Raw genomic sequence first — 18,726 nt, 5'->3', positions numbered from 1 at the left:
CACACTGCCGCTGCCCCGGCTCTCGGGCCCGGCCCGCCGCTCGCCGCTCTTCCTCAAGTCCCTCCCATCACACGCACGGACAGAAAACTGGATTACACACGGGGGAAAAAAAAAAACCAAACACAACAAAAAACCAACAACTTTTATTTAGCATGGAAACGCACAGTGTGTCATAAAACGTTGCAGTATAGAAGAGGTTTATGTAATACGCAGTCCTTAAATGCCGAACTGTATATGTTAATACTCTGGAAAAAACAGCGACCTAGAGAAGAGTGGCATAAAAAGAACAAGACAATTCCTATCAGCCTCTGGACGAGCAGTGAGAACTCACCATGTACTGGGACAGCTGGGGGCAAATCCTTTCTTTTTGAGTTATATAATATAAGGCCACATTTTTGTCCATGTTTTGTTGATGTCCCAAGTTGGAAGGAGTTTCAAATCAGCAGCAACCAATCTGGGAGAAGCTACGGACTGCCCTTCAGCTGGGAGCACATCTGCATCCAGGTTTTCCGGGAACAGCCATTAGAGTTTTGTGTTACCTACCTATCATGAGGTAAGAATTCTTTGTCCCAGGTAAGATTTGGAAAATAGAAAGAAAAGACAAACAGACTGAAGTTCAGCTCCAAAGTGTCACTCTGAAAAGATTTGGAAATGCCTTGTTAAATACTCTGTAAACTTAGTACGTTCATGAAAAATAAGGGAAGGTAGCAGAAAGAAGAGTTTCTAACACAGCTGCAGTGTCTAAAAGCCAAAGTTTTGAGTCAGAACCAATCTAGAATGCTTTATTTTGGTCTTTGCCTTAGCTGTATTTTACAGCCGGATTCTTCCAGTTACTATTCTAGCATATATTCACAGTCCCCACTTACCCTGAAGTGGTGCTCATTTTTAAGCACCCAGCCCTAACACCGGGTATACCATGTCTCCAGTCAGTCTCTTCCCACCGTGGTTCTCACCACGCATTCAGGTACCACCCAAAACTACTTTATATTCCTGCTCTGGACATCCACTCCAGGCTTATGGCAGAATTGAGCAGGAGGTGAGGATTCTTCTACCCACCAGACATTTATAAGGTTTCTTGGCGATGTGGATTTTCAAATGCAGTTTAAGCGCTGAGGTTTTCCGGAAGGTTTTCCCACACTCGACACATTTGTAGGGCTTGGTTCCCACGTGGATCCTCAGGTGGGCACCGAGGGCCGAGCTGTGCCGGAACGTTTTCCCACACTCCTCACACTTGCAGGGTCTCTTGCCACGGTGGATCCTCAAGTGCACGTTGAGAGCTGAGCTCCGGCGGAAGCCGTCCCCACACTCCACGCAGATGTAGGGCCGCTCCTTGGCGTGCAGGCTCTGATGCTTGGCCAGAGCGGAGTGGTCATGGCACCTTCGGCCACACTCGATGCGCTGGAAGGGGCTGGGCAGGAGGCTGCCGTGGCAAACGGGCAAGGCCTGTCCCCCATGGATCCGGCGGTGAGTGGTGAGCGCCGAGCTCTGGCTGAAGCCCTTCCCGCACACGGGGCACGTGTAGGGCCGCTCACCTGTGTGTGTTCGCATGTGGGTCACCAGCGAGGAGCTCTGCCGGAAGGTCTTCCCACACTCTGTGCACTCGTAGGGTTTCTCTCCCGTGTGAATCCTCTGATGCCGAATGATGGCTGAGCTGTCCCGGAAACACTTGCCACACTCCTGGCACTTGTGGGGCTTCTCTCCAGTGTGGACCCTCTGATGTATGGTCAGGGAGGAGCGGTCACTGAAGCTTTTCTCACATCGCAGGCAGCTAAAGGGTTTCTCACCCTTATGGCTTCGCTGGTGGACGATGAGATGTGAGTTCTGGCTGAAGCTCTTCCCACATTCATTGCACAGGTAGTGTCTCTCACCCGTGTGAGTGCGCTGGTGCCTGATCACATTAGACCTCTGGCTGAAGGTCTTCTCGCACTCGCTGCACTGGTAGGGCTTCTCTCCTGTGTGGATCCGCTGGTGTTTGGCCAAGTCCGAGTTGCGGGTGAAACTCCTCCCACATTCACAGCAGCTGAAGGGTTTCTCTGTCAGGTGGGTTCTCTGGTGCTGGCTCAGGTATGAACTCCGGCTGAAGCCCTTCCCACACTCAGGACACTTGTAGGTTTTGTCCCCCACCTGCTGAATCCAAATGGCACCGTCCCCACACACGGGCAGGTCTGACTCGTCCCCAGCAAGGACAGCCGTGCTGATGTGGGCTTTACCACTGTCCTTGCACTCCCGGGCTTCCCTCCCATAAGGAGGTACCATGTCCCGTCTCTTTGGAAAACATGTCTCCATCTCACTTTCTATTTCCAGCTCCTGCTTGTGGTCCTGTCTTTGATCAGCCTCCTGGAGGGAGTCTCCTGAGAGCTTTCTGGAGGGGAATAGATGGAGTTCAGCTCTCATTGAACTTTCCTGATGAAGGCTGCCCTGCTGCATGTCACCCATGGTCCTGTCACCTGCTGGAGTGAACAGAGGAACTACCAGTGAATAACTCCCTGCTTCTCTGAAGGGTAAGTCCAGGCAGGGGGACCACCAGGACCTGCTGCATGTCAGCCACCATGAGCTGACAGCACAGGAGACAGCCCCTCGGTATCTTCTCGGGGCACAGTGAGGGCATGGAGACAGAGGTGAGTGGGAAGGGAATGTGACTGAAGGATGGGAGGCCACTGCAGCACAGACTGCAAAGGGGATCCTCTGTCAAAGTTACAGCCTCAAGGGCAAGACACGTCACTTGCTTGCCTTCGAAGTTCCCATGTCTAGCAAGGTTAGAGGAACAGGTTAGGTTAGACTGCTTTCCTTAATAATTCCCACTGCAGCTGCTTCTCCTGCTGCCTGTGAATCACTGCTCTTCAGCCAGTGTTCCCATGCTTGATCATGGAAGAAATCAGCCAGCACCACAGAAACATCCACCCCTACCCAGCAGACGATTTATTTCCTTTCTTCCTTCCAGTCATAGCCTTTTTCCTTAAAAAGAAAGCTCTGCACTTAACTGTATCTAGATTCCATCTGCAGAATGGATAGACAACTGAGTGGAATGATAAACTGTTTTATTAACCTTTAGACTGAAACATTTAACATTCGGAGGGTCCTGGTTTTTCATAGGTTTTATTCATTTGGAGACACACCTTGGAAATCCATGCTAGAGTGTGAGGTAAGATGAGCTGGACAGCACTGCTTACAGACTGAACATCATCCTGTAACATGGAATAGGAGGTGATGCAGCAGACTAAATCCCTCAGGCTTTGTTTCAGCCAATCTGCAGATTTTGGAAGACACCACTACACTGGCTATACCAATCCCCAAAGTTTTGTTTACAGCACTCAGGGCTGAAAAACATTTGCAGTACAAACAAAGGTACTCAAAAGCACCTCAAGGCAGTAAACTGACTCAAATATTGTCAAATATTGTCAGCACAAAAAGAAGAAAAAGCCACGCTTTGGGTTATGTCTTTTAACATTATGAGTGTATTCTTTGCTGAAAAATATACAAGATTGATGTTATTTTGGACAGCATCTTTTTGAAAGGGTATGAAGTACCTCAGGACTGTGTTTCATCTTTGCCATACTCTGCCTACAGATCTTCCTGGAAGCAGAATCTATTTACTGAGAGAGCAGAAGAAGCAGGGTGAGTGTGGAGTGTGCACCATGGTACACCCCAAATTTTCAGCATTCAGCTCTTCCCTTCCCAGACATGCTCCATGCAATTTCTCACCTTGTGAGCAGCCTCTCTACTGGCTCAGTGTTGAGCTGCTTCTGGTCAGAAACCTGCTTCACTTCATTTATCCGAAAGGTGAAAGCCAAGCTGGGCACTGCAGGTCCTGATCAGAGGAAGGAAAACAGACATAATAAATACCTATCATGGTAGCAGGGCTGTAGGGTGAGATTATAGGAGGATAAGTATTTAGGAGCTGAAAGTAACCTAGACCATAGGAAAATGATGCCCAGAAACATGAGTCAGGGTCACTGTCTGTCCTGCCATGGACACTGTGACACCGCTGTTCAGGTCCAATAACCAGGACCAGCTCAGGTAGCACACACAGGTCAACCACAAGTCCAGAGAACTGCCTGACAGCTTGCTGCCTTCTCACAGGTGTCTGGATATTCTTCCTGCTGCACTTCCAGACCAAAAAATGCCTCCTGATGAATTTTGTGTAAGAAAAGTATCGATTGCTCAAACCATTTTCTCTCTGTCACCTTTCTTCCTAGTGTTCTCTGCCATGGTCTGGAGCCCTATTTAGTGCTTTGTGGATCCGGTCTTAATGGATCAGCCAAGCACACACAGATCTGGGCAAGAGACAAGATTTTGATGTGCTCACACATTATCAACAGGAGCAGCCCAAAGGCAGAATTTCCTGTCCTGTGCTCCAGAAAAATGGCCATTTGACTGTCTCTTTCCAGATGGATTTTACAGGGCTGGCAGCGAGCAGAGGGAAAGAGTCACACACACCGGTTTATACACAAACACTGCCTGGGGGAGGGGGCAGCAGGGAGGAAGCAGGAGCAGCGGAGGATGGAGTGCTCAGAACACGGGTGTCTGTGACATCAGTGGCAAAGCAGCAGAGGTGACACCTCCAGCCGTGCAAGTGGGCCCAAACTGTCACGGGCACCACTCCCAGTGCCATGATGGCCTTGTGGGCTTATCTGGCTTTGTCTGGTGAGTAGGAAATGTCTCTCCTCCAAACCCAGCTGTGAAGAAGGGCAGCTGACCCTGCTGCTCTGCACCCTCCCCATCACTCCTCAGCTTGGGCAGTTTGGAGGCAAAAGGAAGGGATGAAGCACCCCTCAGTGCCTCAGGTGCAAAGATGCCAGGGCTTATAATTTTGGAAATTTTCACCACTGGAGTTGGTATTTTATTCATCAAGTGACCCAAGAGCCAGGCAGCAGTCAGAGCTGGATGCAGTGGGCATACGCTGGAGCAGAAGTGGAGACTGGAGATGCCATGACAGGGACAGCTGGGTGGATTAGACCAGACTCTAAGGCACAGGTCTGGAGTTAACCCACAAAGCTAAGAGGGGAGGGCTGGCCCAGTAAAGCAACAGGGGAAGCAGAAGAAAGAGGTCTGAGAGAGGAACTTGGTTAAACACCCATTTAGCCAGAGGAAAAGAGTTTGCAGAGGCTAAAAATCTTGAAACAGTTTACTTGCTCCAGCCCTGACGATCGAGCAATAGTCTCAGTTTCAGTCATGACTTCCAAGACATTTCTCCCAGTTTAAGATTAGAATCTCCAGAGCTTTGGTGGAGGTCCCTCAGACACCTGCTGTCACTCCTTTCAACATGCCCAAAGCAAGTTTTCCACAGGTCTGGGCCTTCCGTCTCTAGCTTGTTAATGTATTTTCCATGTGCTGGATCCTGCACCCAGAAAAGGCAACAGAGACCTGGATTCAGCCCTCCAGCTCTTCCAAACATGCCGTGGTTAGCATTTCCTTCTCCCTCTGACTCCCTGCACTCTGTTTTCCCCCAGTGCTCTCGGGCTGGGGGTGCATAGCCGCCCCTCGGGACACGAAGGCACAGCAGCCAGGAACACCACTCTCTGACCAGGAATACCACCGGTTCTTCAAGTTCCTGCGAAACACCATCCACGCCAGCACTGCCTGCCACCTTCGGGAGCTGTACGGCTGCAAGAACTCACTGGTCCAGAGACTGGATGAGTATGAAAACCACGGAGTCATCCCTCCAGGTAAAGCCAGCCATGATTCACAAGGGCAGGCAGTTGGACAGGAGTCCTGCAAGGCCCTGATCACTGGGAGAGGAAACACTCGGGATCTGCGGAGGAGGAGGAGGGGGGAGAGACATGGGTAGCAATCCTGCAGTGAGGAGAAGGCGTGTGCTCATGGGCAGCCTCTCTCACAATTGATTTGGGTCCACATGTGTCCCTAGGACCAGCCTCCTCTCACCCGTCGGGTCATGAAGATGACCAGGAAGCAGTGGAGTTTCACAAAAGGTTCCTAAATGACACAGGGGTTTTCACGGAGGGATGTCACTCCACAGGGAGGTTGTTGCTAAGGGGGATGCCAGCACTGGGGTCTGTCACTGGGTCTGTATCTTTATTTGTCTCTTTCTAGGGCCCATATGCTCCGAACTGCCAGGAAATCCTTTCTTCCACAACTTCTGCACCTTTTCTCTTTATCGCTGTATTATGAAAAGGTATTTCCTTAAGGTGAGTTATTTAGCTGTTTCCTCAAGACTGTGGTGTGCTCTGGGCAATTAATAGGCAAAAGAGGGAGCCCTGAATATGAGTAAGTGGGAAAACAGAGAGCTAAAAGACAGGGAAGATAGAAGAGACTCATGGGCTGCCCACCTTCCAGGGGCACTTACACTGATTAGCTAACACAGATGGCACCTGCAGTTACTTGCCGAAAAGGAGACTTTGCAGAAGGTATTCTTCAAGAAAATGAGCCTTGGAGGACCACCTCAGCCCTCTTCTCCAGCTCTCCTTCTCAACCAAGCTGAGGCAATCTAGGTTTCTCCAGAAGAAAGGGGAATCCATGTAGGCTAGGAGAAGAGAGTAAAGAGAGCTGAGAATCCCAAGAGAGATTTATGGGGAGACTTGACAAGGAAACGATATGAAGATTAATTTTGCTTTCCTGGGCTCATCTTAGTAAGAAATAGGAAAGATGGGATTGTACAGTGAGAGCTAAACCCACAGAACGCGGCTGTGCGTAGGTGCCTGCTCCTTAAGGCTCTCCAGAGGAATGTTTTCTCCTCCACAGAGGACCACGTGCCCAGGACACAGCAGAGCCGGGCAGCGCAGCAAAGCAGGCACCAACATCATCACGAGCAGTAATGCCGTGTCATCCAGCAGCTTCGGTCCACAACCAGTTCCCCCGACGTCTCCCATGTCCGCCTCCAGACCTGGCCCAGAGGCAGCTGTGGTCCCCACCTCCTTACCTGTGAGCACACAACCAAATCCTTCCGGTCCGCAAGTCACAGAGGTGTCAGCCAGTGGCCAGCAGCAAGGACAGCTGCCCAACAGTGACATTGAGGATCTCCTCCTGAGGATACTGGACAGCCAGGTGCAGACTTCACTGCAGACAATGAAGCTGTTGATGTCTGTTGGGAAGACTGTGAAGGAGGAAGAGCTGCGGAAGGCTGCCACGAGCCTGCTGGTGGCCCTGAACAACGCAAATGTGTCTTGGTCACCAGCCAACTGATGCAGCTCAATAGTGTGGTAAACGCAGGGGAAAAGCCATCTCTTCCAAGTGCATGGCGAAACAGAGCCATGGGAAATGCTATTGCTCCAGATTCGAAGAAAAAGATGGTATCCAAGAGGAAAAGATACCATTCTCTCCTGTAAAAACTGTTTGCTCACCACTAATGGTGTTTGTTATGTCATTCAAGGGATGTCATGGAAGAATAATGACTTTTCTTCATTAAATGTAGGTGCTCCTGCTCAAAAGCATTAAGAGAAGAACCTTCTTTGGAAATATGGGTGTGAATATGCATACACAGATATACAAGGAGTGCTCTACAAGTGCAGAAAGGCCTTATCCTGCAAGGGAACTGCTGGTCCAGCTCTCTCCTTGTACTGGAGTTTGCACACGGTTGACATCTACTTCTGACATGTTGTTATGAAACACACCAGATAAATATTCATATTAAGAGACTCCTCATGTCTCTCGCAAAATATCAGTGTCAAATTTATAGGAACTTTGGCTGAAGTGCTGTTTCTTTTCTAAACACCGAACGTGCTTGTAAGTAAAACTGCGTGAAGCCATCTGGGGTCTGCGCTTGCTGCTAAAAGCAGTGGGAACTCTCCAAGAACCAGTTCTGCTTCTCTGAATCTCCACTCAGAAGATGGTGTTACCTCAAACTCAATCTAAGCTCCAGTGGTTTTGGCTTTCAGGAGACCACCACTGGTGTGAGAATCCCCTATCCACCTTTCTGTCTGCAAGCTTTCTTGTTATCTATTCCACCAAGGGCTATGAGGAGAAAGGGGTCAAAGGCAGCTCTCTTGATGATGCACCACACCAGGCAACATCTCTGTGGAGATGCTCTGGGATTCTGGTTCCCTTTACACTGCTAAGTGACACAAACACAGCTGAATGAAATAAAGGCTCTGTATCTACCCACTGAAGGAAGTCCTTAGAAAGAAGATCTCAACATCACTGGTCTTCCATTGTCCTGGGAACTGTAATCTTTCCCACAGCCAGGGGCAGGTCACACGTGGGAAGTGTTCAAGCCCTGGAACAGTCCTTGGTGTGTGGGATTCCTAACAGAGTGCACACTGCCCTGGCCTCACTTCAGCACACCAGCTCGTTCTCTTCTCCCTGGGAAGTGCCCAAAGCTGCTGGATCCGTGTCTGAGGCCCCATGGCTTGTGCCCCCATCCAGCTGCCTGGGCGATGACAGCTCCTCGGGCAACGACAGCTTCCCCAGCTCCAGCAGCGGGGGCACTTCTGGCAGCAGCCTTTGCTTGCCATTCCCACCCTCGAGGCTTGGCTGGCAGCCCACGCGTTTGGGTACCAGATTTGGCAGCCACGAGCAGCAGATCGCTGGGTACGTCCCACTCGGATGGCTCCCGCCAGACCCTGCACGAAGCGGCGGCCCGGTGCCCCGTCCCCGGACCGTCCTCCCGCCGGGGCTGCGGGCCGGGAGAGCCGCTCCCGCACAGCCCCGCCTGGGCTCGGCCCCTCCACCTGCCGGCGGTCGGACCCCACCGACGCTCCGCGGAGCGCCCGCCCCGTTCCTTTCCCCGCTCCCCCGGCACCGTGGCGGCGTTCCCAGCCCGTTAGCTCGCCCGGCGCCGCTCCCGCTTTTGTTACGGAGAAGCCGCGTCCCCCGCGGACTCACCGGGAGTGGGCCCGAGGGGCGGCGCGCTCGCCCGAACGCGGCTCCAGCGCTGCCGCCGATGGGGATGGGGATGGGGATGGGGATGGGGATGGGGATGGGGATGGAGATGGAGATGGGGATCGGGATGGGAATGGAGATGGGGATCGGGATGGGAATGGGGATGAGAATGGGGATCGGGATGGGGACGGACATGGAGCGCGGCGGCGGCGCTGCCCCGTGCGTTGCGCGGAACCGCCCCCGGAGGGAGGGGCCCGCTCGGCCGAGGGGCAGCGGGGGTCCAGCCCCGCGTCGCTGCCACCCAGCGCCTTCCCCGGTGGGCTTTGTTGGTATTTCTCTTCAGCCGAGCCACAGCTTTAAATAATAACGTGGGCGCCTTCTAGAAACAGTGTCCAATACCTTTTGCACTCTCCCGTGAGACCCTCGTGACCACGTTTTTCATTGCTGTGTCAGCACAGCGGCAGGGGCGGAGGTAATTGCATTGGGGTGTGGCGTGGGACTTCCAGGACCGCGGCGCGCGGGTTTTGGTGGTAGTTTGGTTTTTTGCATTGGAGTAAAGTTCAGTAGTTTTAGGAGAAGAAGAAATAGTTTTGGCAAAATTTTTCGTTTTGGCTAATAATTGAGAAGTTAGTTTTAAAAAATAAAAAAAATGTGGGTTTGGGGTTTTTTTGTGTTAGATAATATAGTTGAGAAAAAATATAGGGAAAGACGAGAGAGGATATCATAATACCATTTTAGGACATTATCTATTTTATTTTGTATCATCAACTTTATTCCCAAATTAATGTATTTTAATTATATATATACATTTATATAGAGATAGTTAAAGCTATTTAATAAATGGTGGTATTTGTATGTGCTTTTTATTCAATATTACATTCTGTGGTGGTATATAGATCCATCATGGTGGATTAGGACTTGAACAAATGCGAAGACGGGTAGAGGATTCTGACCGTAGGACTCTCGGGCATCCGTCTCTGCCTCTCTTGGGATAAGTCATCCCGTTGGCATCATGTTCCTGCAGGGTTCTCTGAGCCTGGTCAGCTCACCTTCAGTCTTACCTCGGTCATCTCATCCCGAGTTCTCTCGGTCCTCATGGTCGTTCTTGTCGAGAGTTTTGTGTCCCCTCGTTTGTCCTGTGCTGTGTCACGGGTGTTGGTGTGTGTTTGGCCCGGAGCTGCTCTGCCTTGCTGCTCAGTCTGGGTGTAGGGGTACGAGGGTAATAGTGCCGGGGGCTTGAAATTTGTGATGTGGGGTGTGGTTAGACTGTAGAGGGTATTCCTAGATTGCCACAAGATGTGTGGAGCTGTCAAGGTATCCTGCAGCACTCTGACTGTTGTCCTGACTCTGTTTCAGATGCAGAGAGATGAAATCTCTGGCAGAGCCCCCCATCCTGGGTGAGGGGCTCCCCTGAGAAGATCGATCGCTATTCAAGGTGAGAGTCACACATTTCACATTTATTGGCACTCCAGTGCAGGCCACCTGCGTTTACAGCTTCAAACAGGTGAGTCCCTTGGTAACCCCCCTGGGCAGCAGCTGGAGCCTGCTCCGGGCTGGGCTGCGGGAGCAAACACTTGTGGCTGACACAGCTCCACACTGAGGGTGCTTGGGAAAACACCTGCCTTGTCCTGGAATTTTTTTTTTTGAGCTTTTGACAAGGTTTTAATCATCACCTTGGTAAAAATAAATGGTAAGGACTGAAAACATGAGAGGCTGGCAGGTTATACGCACGAAAGACAACTTTTTTTTTCTTAAATATTTGTGCAGCCTATATCTTAATTTTGAGACTCTTTTTTGGTCAACTTTATTGTAAAAACCCCTTATTTTCAAGTTAGCTGCTTCAATAATGAATTTGTTTTACAAATAGCCGCTAATGTCCGAAGGTTAAAGCACTAACACCAACATCCCACCTCTTTTATTTTTGCAGCAAAATTTTATCTTTACTAAACTTGAAACTTGATGTTTTTGCAGGTAGTAAGTTAAAGAAGGTGTTTATCTGCCCATCACTGATAGTCAGGGTCATGAAGAAATTGCTCTAGTGTTCTAAAATAAATGCAGATTTTTAGGCCTCTCCCATTCTCTCTGACTAGCAACATGTGAATTGATTTTTGATCTCCTTTCTGTTGGTGTCTGTGGGTTTTAAGCGGCATGGAGAAGGTGTCTGTGGACATGGCACCCAGGGAATGGTGCTGGGAAGGGCAAGATGGAAAGGAGCTGCTCAGAAATTACATATAATATAATATGTAATATATAATATGTAATATATAATATGTAATATATAATATGTAATATATAATATATAATATATAATATATAATATATAATATATAATATATAATATATAATATATAATATATAATATATAATATATAATATATAATATATAATATATAATATATACATAATTGAATACATGATGTATAATGTACATCATATAAAAGATACACTGTAATGATTAATATAAAGATCAGAATCACAAATATAAAAATATTGAAATAGAGCCTAAACGAAAGGCTTGTTTGGTTGCTGGCAGGGCTCTCGCAGGTGTGCTCGGGGGTCTTTTGGGCCGTTTATTCCGGAGGCTGTTCGCCAGGGCATTCCTGGGCACGTTCGTTTATGGCTCCGCTCCGCGCCGCCGCGCGGCAGTGCTGCCACCCTGTGGGCAGAGAGCGGTAGTGCAGCTGTCCCCCTCCGCCCGTCCCGCCTGATCTGTGCGGCAATGCTGCCACCCTGTGGGCAAAGAGCGGCAGTGCAGCTGCCCCCCCCGCCCGTCCCGCCTGATCTGTGCGGCAATGCTGCCACCCGGTGGGCAAACAGCGGTACTGCAGCTGTCCCCCGGGCCGTGAGCTCGGGGCCGGCGCTGCCGCCCGCCCGCCCGCAGCTCGGGGCCAATGGGAGGGAAAAAGGCAAGGAGAACTTAATGGAAACTTTTAATGCAGAAAGGTCACAGGAGCAGAATATATTTCTTGGGTGAACCGGTTTGCTTTTTCATTAGATCCACTTGTTTCTGTGGTTGGGTCAGGAGACCAAGTCTGTGGAGTTAAAGTGATGCTCAGTTCTGTCTGAACTGTTTTGCAAGAAAAGACAGAAAACTTGACACCAGTGGATAGAGATTAAACGGTTCGAGCCCTAAGCAGCGGCTGCTTTCTGTTCACATCCAGAAAGTCATTCCTCACCCCAGTTATGCAATCACAATTACTTCGTTTTTGATCTTCAGTTACAGCCACATTTCTTGAAAGCTGCCCAGAAAACCTGGCTGGGACTCGGTAAAGAAAGGGAGACTGACTGGTGAGTGAGCCGAGGAGGCGAGGTCAAGCCTGGGCTCAGAGCAGCAAGGAGAACATAAAAAGAAGGAAGGAGCATTAAAAAGGAGGTGAATGGGTGTTCCTCAGTGTTGCCAGAGAGGAGGAGTTTGTTCCCATTCGGACAAGGGGTCAGTTCACTTCGTCAGCTGTGGGAAATTAAGGCACAGAAAATTCTCAAGACAGGGAAAAGGTGGGAGAAGGAGTGGGGATGGGATGGAGAGCTAAGGCCTTTCCCACTGGAGAAGCAAGGGGATGAGGAGGTGAGGGGCAGTGATCCTTGCTGTTGGGAAGGCACCCACAAAGTGCTTCTATCCCCAGCCAAGCCAGCTGTCCCTCAGCACCTGGGCTTTCTATAGCACCAGCACACCTACAGTGTGAAATACTGGAGAGGAGTTGGCTGGTTTGGCCAGCTCCTTGTTTCACCTGTTTTGGGAACTAGTCCTTGAACACAGGAGAGTTGTGAAGAAATGGCTGTCATGAGGCCCTGATGTCCTGAAAAATGGCTCTTCTGACAGTGTCCTGGGAGCCCAGAGTACCCTCAGACTGGAGAACCAGCAAAACTCACAGCAGCCCCTGGAATGGAACCTGATCCAAAATGTGGAAGCTACTAGTGGTCACGGAGAAAATAAATATTTTATGAGAAGGGGCAGAGGGAGGGCGAGGGCGGAGCATCCCTGCCAGCGGCCGCGGCGGGAGCGGGTCCGGCGGGCGCGGGCGCTCGGGACGCGGGGGCGGCGGGGAGGGGACGGGAAGGGACGCGGGCTCCCGGCGGCGCCGTGCCGGGCGCTGCTCTCCGCGCACATCGCGCGGCCGGGCTGACTCAGAGCCGGCTGCACCTCGCCCGCCCTCCCCGGCTCTCCCCACCCCTCTCCGAGCAGTTCGCGCCTCCCTCTGCTCTAGAGGCTCCATCTCACCGTCTCCCCCATCGTTCTCGCCTGGCAATGGTTGGAGGACTGTCACGGACTTGCACACACCGCGACTCGTGACCGCGTTTCCCCGCTTGTGTTTTTCCCGAGGCAGGTGCGAGGTGCTCCCCACCACTCCCCGTCCCCCGCAGCCCAACTTCCCTGCCTTGCCTGCTCCAGGCGCCCTCGGCCCTCGTGCCCGACCCTGCCAAGTCTGCCGCTGCAGCCCTTACACCTCGGCTCACGGGTCTCTGAGGGGACCCAGCTGGGACCTACGCCTGGCAGGATCTCTGGGTGGGGGATTTCAGTGGGCAAACAGCACTGACTCTTCCAGGCTGCAAAAGGACCTTCTCTCTTTCCTCACACCGGTGGCACCTCCTTGCCTCATCCCCGCAGCGTTCCGACTCCAGCGGGTCTTGAGTTTGAAGTGTGTAGGCTTGGCTTAAAACCTTCACTGCAAAGTGGGGAAACATCTTGAAGTTACTTTGAGAGAGTTCAAGTTGTTCCCTGTAATCTTTTATGATACAGAAAAGTGAACCGGTGAGAAGTTCCAACAAATTGTCATTACTACCTGCTAAACTACCTTCAAATGTCATTTGGTGCTTCTTTTAAGGTATGAGGGACTCAAGGGGATAAATCAGGACACTCATTTCCCAGTTCCTGTAAGAGCTGTCCTCAGGAAAGAGAGCTTAGAACCAACTCTGAAAATGGGGAATGAAAGCATCTTTTCTTCCTGGGGCTGTGCTGCGGTATACAGCGGGTAAACATGAATATCCAACTGTTTACATCCTGCTATGCATGTTCACACTGATCTTTCTCCTGAAAAAAAAAAAAAAAAAAAAAAAGAAAAAAAAAAAAAAGACAAAACCCCATGAGTGAGTAAGTGAAAGATGATGGAACCAAACTAATTGTGTTAAAACTATTCCTCTTCTCCTGTTCCAACTGAAGTTGGAATGCATCCAGATTTGAATTTCCAAAGTCTGGCCCCTCTTTTCAGAGGTTACACTGAACTTTGACCAACTTGGTCTTCGTGTTTGAATCTGAACCCACTTTTATTCCTCACCTTGTCCCTTTTAACACCCAGAAAAACAACAGGGTATCACATATATCAGACTATGCCTCCGTAGTCTTGGGCAGATAAGAGCAAAACAGGTTTCACATGAACCTGTCTGAGGTCAGGCACGTTCCATCAAGTGTTACTGAACTCAGATAAATGGGATCAAAGATTCCCAAATAACAGTATAAAATTACTCTGAAACATCTGCAACTGCAAACACAGATGGGCAGAGAAAACAGTAGGTCTGCAGGTGAAACCCTTGCCTCAGATAAGGACAGTGTTTGCCTTTGAACTCAGCCAGTTACCCTCTGCCTTCCACCTGGGGAACTGGAAGGAGACTTGTGGTTGTCTCCCCCTACTCTCCTTCTTTTTCCCCTGGACCTTGCCTTCAGGGTGATCATTCAGTTGGACACTTCCTGCACTTGCTGTCTCAGGTCAGTCCCACCAAAGGCAGAAATGAATGCCGGGGTGTGGGATTACACAAGACAGAGAGGAAGGCATCTTTAATTAGCACAGCTGGTTTGATAACCAGGATGCCATGGCAGGGACAAACAGAATTTTGAGATTATGAGAAGATGGGATTAAACCTGCTTAGGGGAAGAGGACGTGCTGTATCACATTTCAGCATCCCACATGACAACACAAAGTGACTCTGCAAGGCAAAGACTTAATTTTAACAGGTCTCATTGATACTAGGCAAGCCTGATTGTTATCTCAAAAAGCCATTGCCTAATGATTGGCCGTTAATGCCCGTCTCCCAGGCTCTTTCAGGGGTGGGTGGAAATAGTCAAAGCCTGCAAAGGACACTTAATGCAAATTGCTGCAGTCAAACCTTTTCTACTGTCTGTCCCCCGGTTTTGTGGGGGAAGATTCTCTTAACACAGCGGGGTTTTAAAATTCAAACAAATTTTGTGGGGGGTCATTGAAGCGCAATCAATGCAGAAGAATATAGACAGCATCCAAAATCACTGGGAAGTATCCCATTCTTGTGCTTGAAAGGCTTTGAATCAGAAGGTCTGCCAGGGCTGTTGCCTGATGAGTATTTGTGAATCTTCCCAGTGAGATAACGTAACTTTTTCTAGCCTGGTGATGCTGTAAGCAAAAGACCATCCCAAAGCGCAGGAATGAGCCTGGCATTCTTTTGGCAGTGTGCAAGTATAACCCGAAGGCAAAGGCAGTTTCCAAGTGGAATGACTGAACTGGGAGAGGTTTGAAATGCAGGTAACCTCCAGGGAGGTGAAGCGGGGAGGGCTGAAAGACAGCACAGCGCAAGAGGCAGCTGGGTGCTCCGGCTTGTACACATCTTCCAGGGAAGCCTTCCTGTGGAGAAGGAAAACTCACGGACACTGTGGCTGACAGGAACTGAAGACATGCTTTCAGTAGAATGGCACTGAGATATATGTATACACTTTCTTTTTCTTTTCCCGCTGAATGGGGGCTACTTTGCTATTCAACATTAACCTAAAAACCAAGTACCCTAAAATATAAAAAGTATTTTTGCGAATCTCTGCTATCCCCCGTGATGGGTAGTGTGTGAATAGAAAACTTGGAGACAGTAGCATAAAACACAAAGGCAGGAAGGGAGTAAGTGTTTATCACGATGTGCAGAATGCACCTCTCTGCTACAGCCTTGAAAGCTGCTTCTACAAGCTGGCAATATTCAGTTGCTGGAAGACAATATAACTAATCCAGACATGTTCAGCATGTAGAATTCCAGAATCTCAGCCTTGTCCTTCCCTCACGAGCAACAGGAATTGGATTCATTTTTTCCCCAAAGAAAAAAATCACTTGAAAGTCCAGAAGTTAGAATCCAAGAAAGATATCACATCTGCTTCAGTGAGTTTCTCTCTTTTGAACTTGGGGAGGAATTATTTTACTGTGCCAGAAATGCAGGAATTGTGTTGTTACATGGAAGCTTTAAAAAAGCAAAGACAAAATTTGAGCACTTCACTTCTTTTTCTCCTTGATATTCATTTTCCCCTGAATTTCAGCCAAACTGCCAATTCAAAACTCATATCATTGCTTAGTGTATGGAAATTCCGATAAAATTAGTGTGTCAGTTAAGAAGAAAACAATGTGAAATAAAGAAAGTGAATGTGAAAATAGTAATTTGAAATAAAATAGTTCAGTTAGATGGCCTAAAATCTTCTATTAGTGAAAAAAAATCACTAGATTTAATGTAGAAGAACAAGAGTTGTCAGAAGAATATCTCAGAAATACTTTTTCTCACACACACACACACACATTCCTCTGTGTGTGTGTGTACACTTCTCCCCATCCTACTGCTGCTTCTTCCTGCTTTCTCCCCTGTAATTTTTTAAGAGCTGGTATTTGTCATTTTCATTCTATTCTCCCAGAATAAAATTTCCAAGAAGTTCCCTAATGTTCTTTTTGGCTTTTGAGGATTAAAACAAAACAAAACAAAACATTAAGAGCAAAACCCCAGGCCTTTCCCACATTTTTAAAAGCTTTATATTCCTGCATTCTGACACAGACAGAATCCACAGGACAGTTCAAACAAGTGGGCTGTTATCCTCTCTCTGTTTCTATGGAAATGAGTGTCAGACCACTTAAAACAAAGCACATACCTTACAGTAATCACTACATTTTGATTATTTAAAATAACAGAGCGCAGTTTTCCCAATCCAACCTCTATTTCTATGGATACAAGCTGAAAATCGTTGTAGAGAAGCCTGTTCCATAGTTTTTTCCAATTCTGAATTTGTTTTGGATGCTGTAAGTTCTCACAAGGCGCTATGGATGATACGATCTAACAAGAGCTTCAAGTGTGCTGTAATTTGAACTGGAGAGGACCAATTCTGTGAGCCAGAGTAAGGAAACATTCTTGTGTGTGTAAATAGAAATTGGAATGAATACTGAGTGAAGTACTCCACCCAGCAGGTTTAGAAGGAGGGGAATGATTTGCTGTTTTCTGCTATTTTTTGACTTGCTTCAGAGAGAGTGAGCTGAGCTAAGCAAGTTCTGAGTTTGGTGATCATGAGCTGCTCCTTGGCCAAACTAGTCAAAACACCATAGAGACCCCCACCACTTCACGAGACAGAAGATGTGACCCATGAAGTTTGCAAAGCCAGTCTCCTCACGTTTCATTTGGAATGAAACCTCACTCCATTTCCTCAGGAGAGGCAGCAGAAGGTCCCCGCTCCCCACCCCCCTGAATGCTGCCAGTCTTGCTGGCACTTCTCCTGTACGCAGATTGTTTTTTCTAGCAGTGCACCTGGCACTTGTATAGACATGAAGTGAGAGGCATGGCCCATCTCAGAGAGCTTACTGCTGCAAACAAGAGAATGTCCCTGGTCACTTCCCGACATGATGTTTCAAAGACACAGTGGGAAAGACTGTGTGTCCTGCCCCTCAGTTAGGAAGGACATTAGGCCACAGTTACTGGGTGGAGCACGGTCAGGGAAATCACCCTCTTTGTCAAAGTGCTTTACTACGGTTTTATGAGCCTGCCTCTGATGGGTCGTTATCATGACACTGTTCCCCTTCCGTAAGTATTTAAGACAAGATTTTCCAAAATGACCAATGACTACGTACTTGAAATTCAAGACAGAAGCTTTTCAAAGCCACAGAATCAATGTCAAAACACTGAAAAAACTGTGGCTTTTCCAAGAGCCTTGAAAAACTCGGGCTTCCAGATGTCTCAAGTTAGGTATGCAAAGGCATGCAAAACTGGTGGTGTTTCAGAAAAGAATAGCCCGTATCAATATCTAATCAGTGAGAGTTAATAGTTTTGAGATCCAGACCTCAGGCTAATTCGACCTGAGCACAGTGAAATTAGAAGCATATAACAAAAATTTAAAATGATATTGCAGTGCTTATAAGTGCCTGCTTTTCCCATCAAGACTGTAAGGGCTCCCTGGTAAATTCTGTGACTCAGTGACTTTGTCAAACTCAGACTGGGTGATGCTTGAAGATTATTCCATGTGTATAAGGTGGGAAGGATTTCAGTACACAGAAATACCCGAGAATCGCAGTAGATACTCAGAGGTGCTCTCAGCAAATGCCTCCTCTGGCTATGCACAGCCTGCTCATTGACACTTTTCTGTCCTCTTCCCTCTTTTTCTGATCTTTCCACCCATCTTCAGCACCTGGGCATGCGGCCCAGTTCCAGAGTCTCACCATGCTCTGACTCAAACCCCTGATGCTCATAATGCCTGGTCGGCAGATCCTCCCATATCGACAGGCTCTAATATTCCTCGTGGGAGGAAGATAAATTGCCATTAGTCAGGCTTAAAATGCACTCCTTGCACTCCAGCTGAAATAACTACGGGATTGGAGGAGGAGGAAGAAGAGGAGGAGAGATGATTTTGTTTTACAGCATCTAGAGTAAAAAAAGTTGTGGTTTTACCTCAGCCTTGCCAGCCCACTCATCTCCTGGGTCCATACACGGACCTTGCACATACCCTGGACTCCTCGATGCCGAACTCCTGGAATTCAAGCTCTGCAATGACTGTGTCCAAGTGTGTGAGCTGGCACTGGGCTGATCCCAGCAAGGATCATGGAGGTGCAGGGCACAGGGCATTTGGACATGTGATGACAAAGAAGAGATAGTGTTGGGAGCATTCCCTTCTTGGGAGGCCGTGCCGAGGAGGTGGTCCTGTCAGCCCATCCCTGGGCAGCGTCACCCTCTCTCCTTCTGTCATCCCATGCCTCAGGGTGCCAA

General features: G+C 48.8%; 1 protein-coding gene and 1 long non-coding RNA gene across 6 annotated transcripts; one reads left to right on the top strand and one right to left on the bottom strand.

The window, feature by feature from the left end:
• The first annotated feature begins 478 nt into the window (after positions 1 to 478).
• LOC136289931 (uncharacterized) lies at positions 479 to 6,905 on the top strand. 2 transcript variants are annotated; one of them, XR_010720899.1, is made up of 6 exons: positions 479 to 553; positions 2,305 to 2,501; positions 3,568 to 3,615; positions 5,451 to 5,666; positions 6,052 to 6,146; positions 6,700 to 6,905. It is a non-coding gene; the product is annotated as an uncharacterized lncRNA (long non-coding RNA). The 2 variants fall into 2 exon arrangements; XR_010720898.1 differs by lacking the exon at positions 3,568 to 3,615.
• On the bottom strand, positions 547 to 9,004 carry LOC136289929 (zinc finger protein 502-like). 4 transcript variants are annotated; one of them, XM_066184223.1, is made up of 4 exons: positions 6,878 to 6,968; positions 6,344 to 6,481; positions 3,703 to 3,808; positions 547 to 2,362 (listed from the first exon to the last, which is right to left on the bottom strand). In XM_066184223.1, the coding sequence occupies exons 1-4, from the start codon at positions 6,966 to 6,968 to the stop codon at positions 1,015 to 1,017; spliced, it is 1,683 nt and encodes a 560-aa protein (XP_066040320.1). In that variant the 3' UTR covers positions 547 to 1,014. The 4 variants fall into 4 exon arrangements, 3 of the variants coding, with proteins under 3 accessions (XP_066040320.1, XP_066040321.1, XP_066040322.1); XM_066184224.1 differs by lacking the exons at positions 6,344 to 6,481; positions 6,878 to 6,968 and adding an exon at positions 8,779 to 9,004 and having other exon boundaries at positions 547 to 2,450; XM_066184225.1 differs by lacking the exon at positions 6,878 to 6,968 and having other exon boundaries at positions 547 to 2,450; positions 6,305 to 6,411.
• Positions 9,005 to 18,726: the final 9,722 nt, after the last annotated feature.

Source organism: Chamaea fasciata, unplaced genomic scaffold (genome assembly GCF_029207755.1).
Source record: "Chamaea fasciata isolate MVZ Bird 193981 ecotype frontalis unplaced genomic scaffold, bChaFas1.0.hap1 SCAF_5, whole genome shotgun sequence".
In the NCBI taxonomy this organism is placed as follows: Eukaryota; Metazoa; Chordata; class Aves; order Passeriformes; family Sylviidae; genus Chamaea; species Chamaea fasciata.
This window is presented reverse-complemented; position numbering and strand designations above follow the sequence as displayed.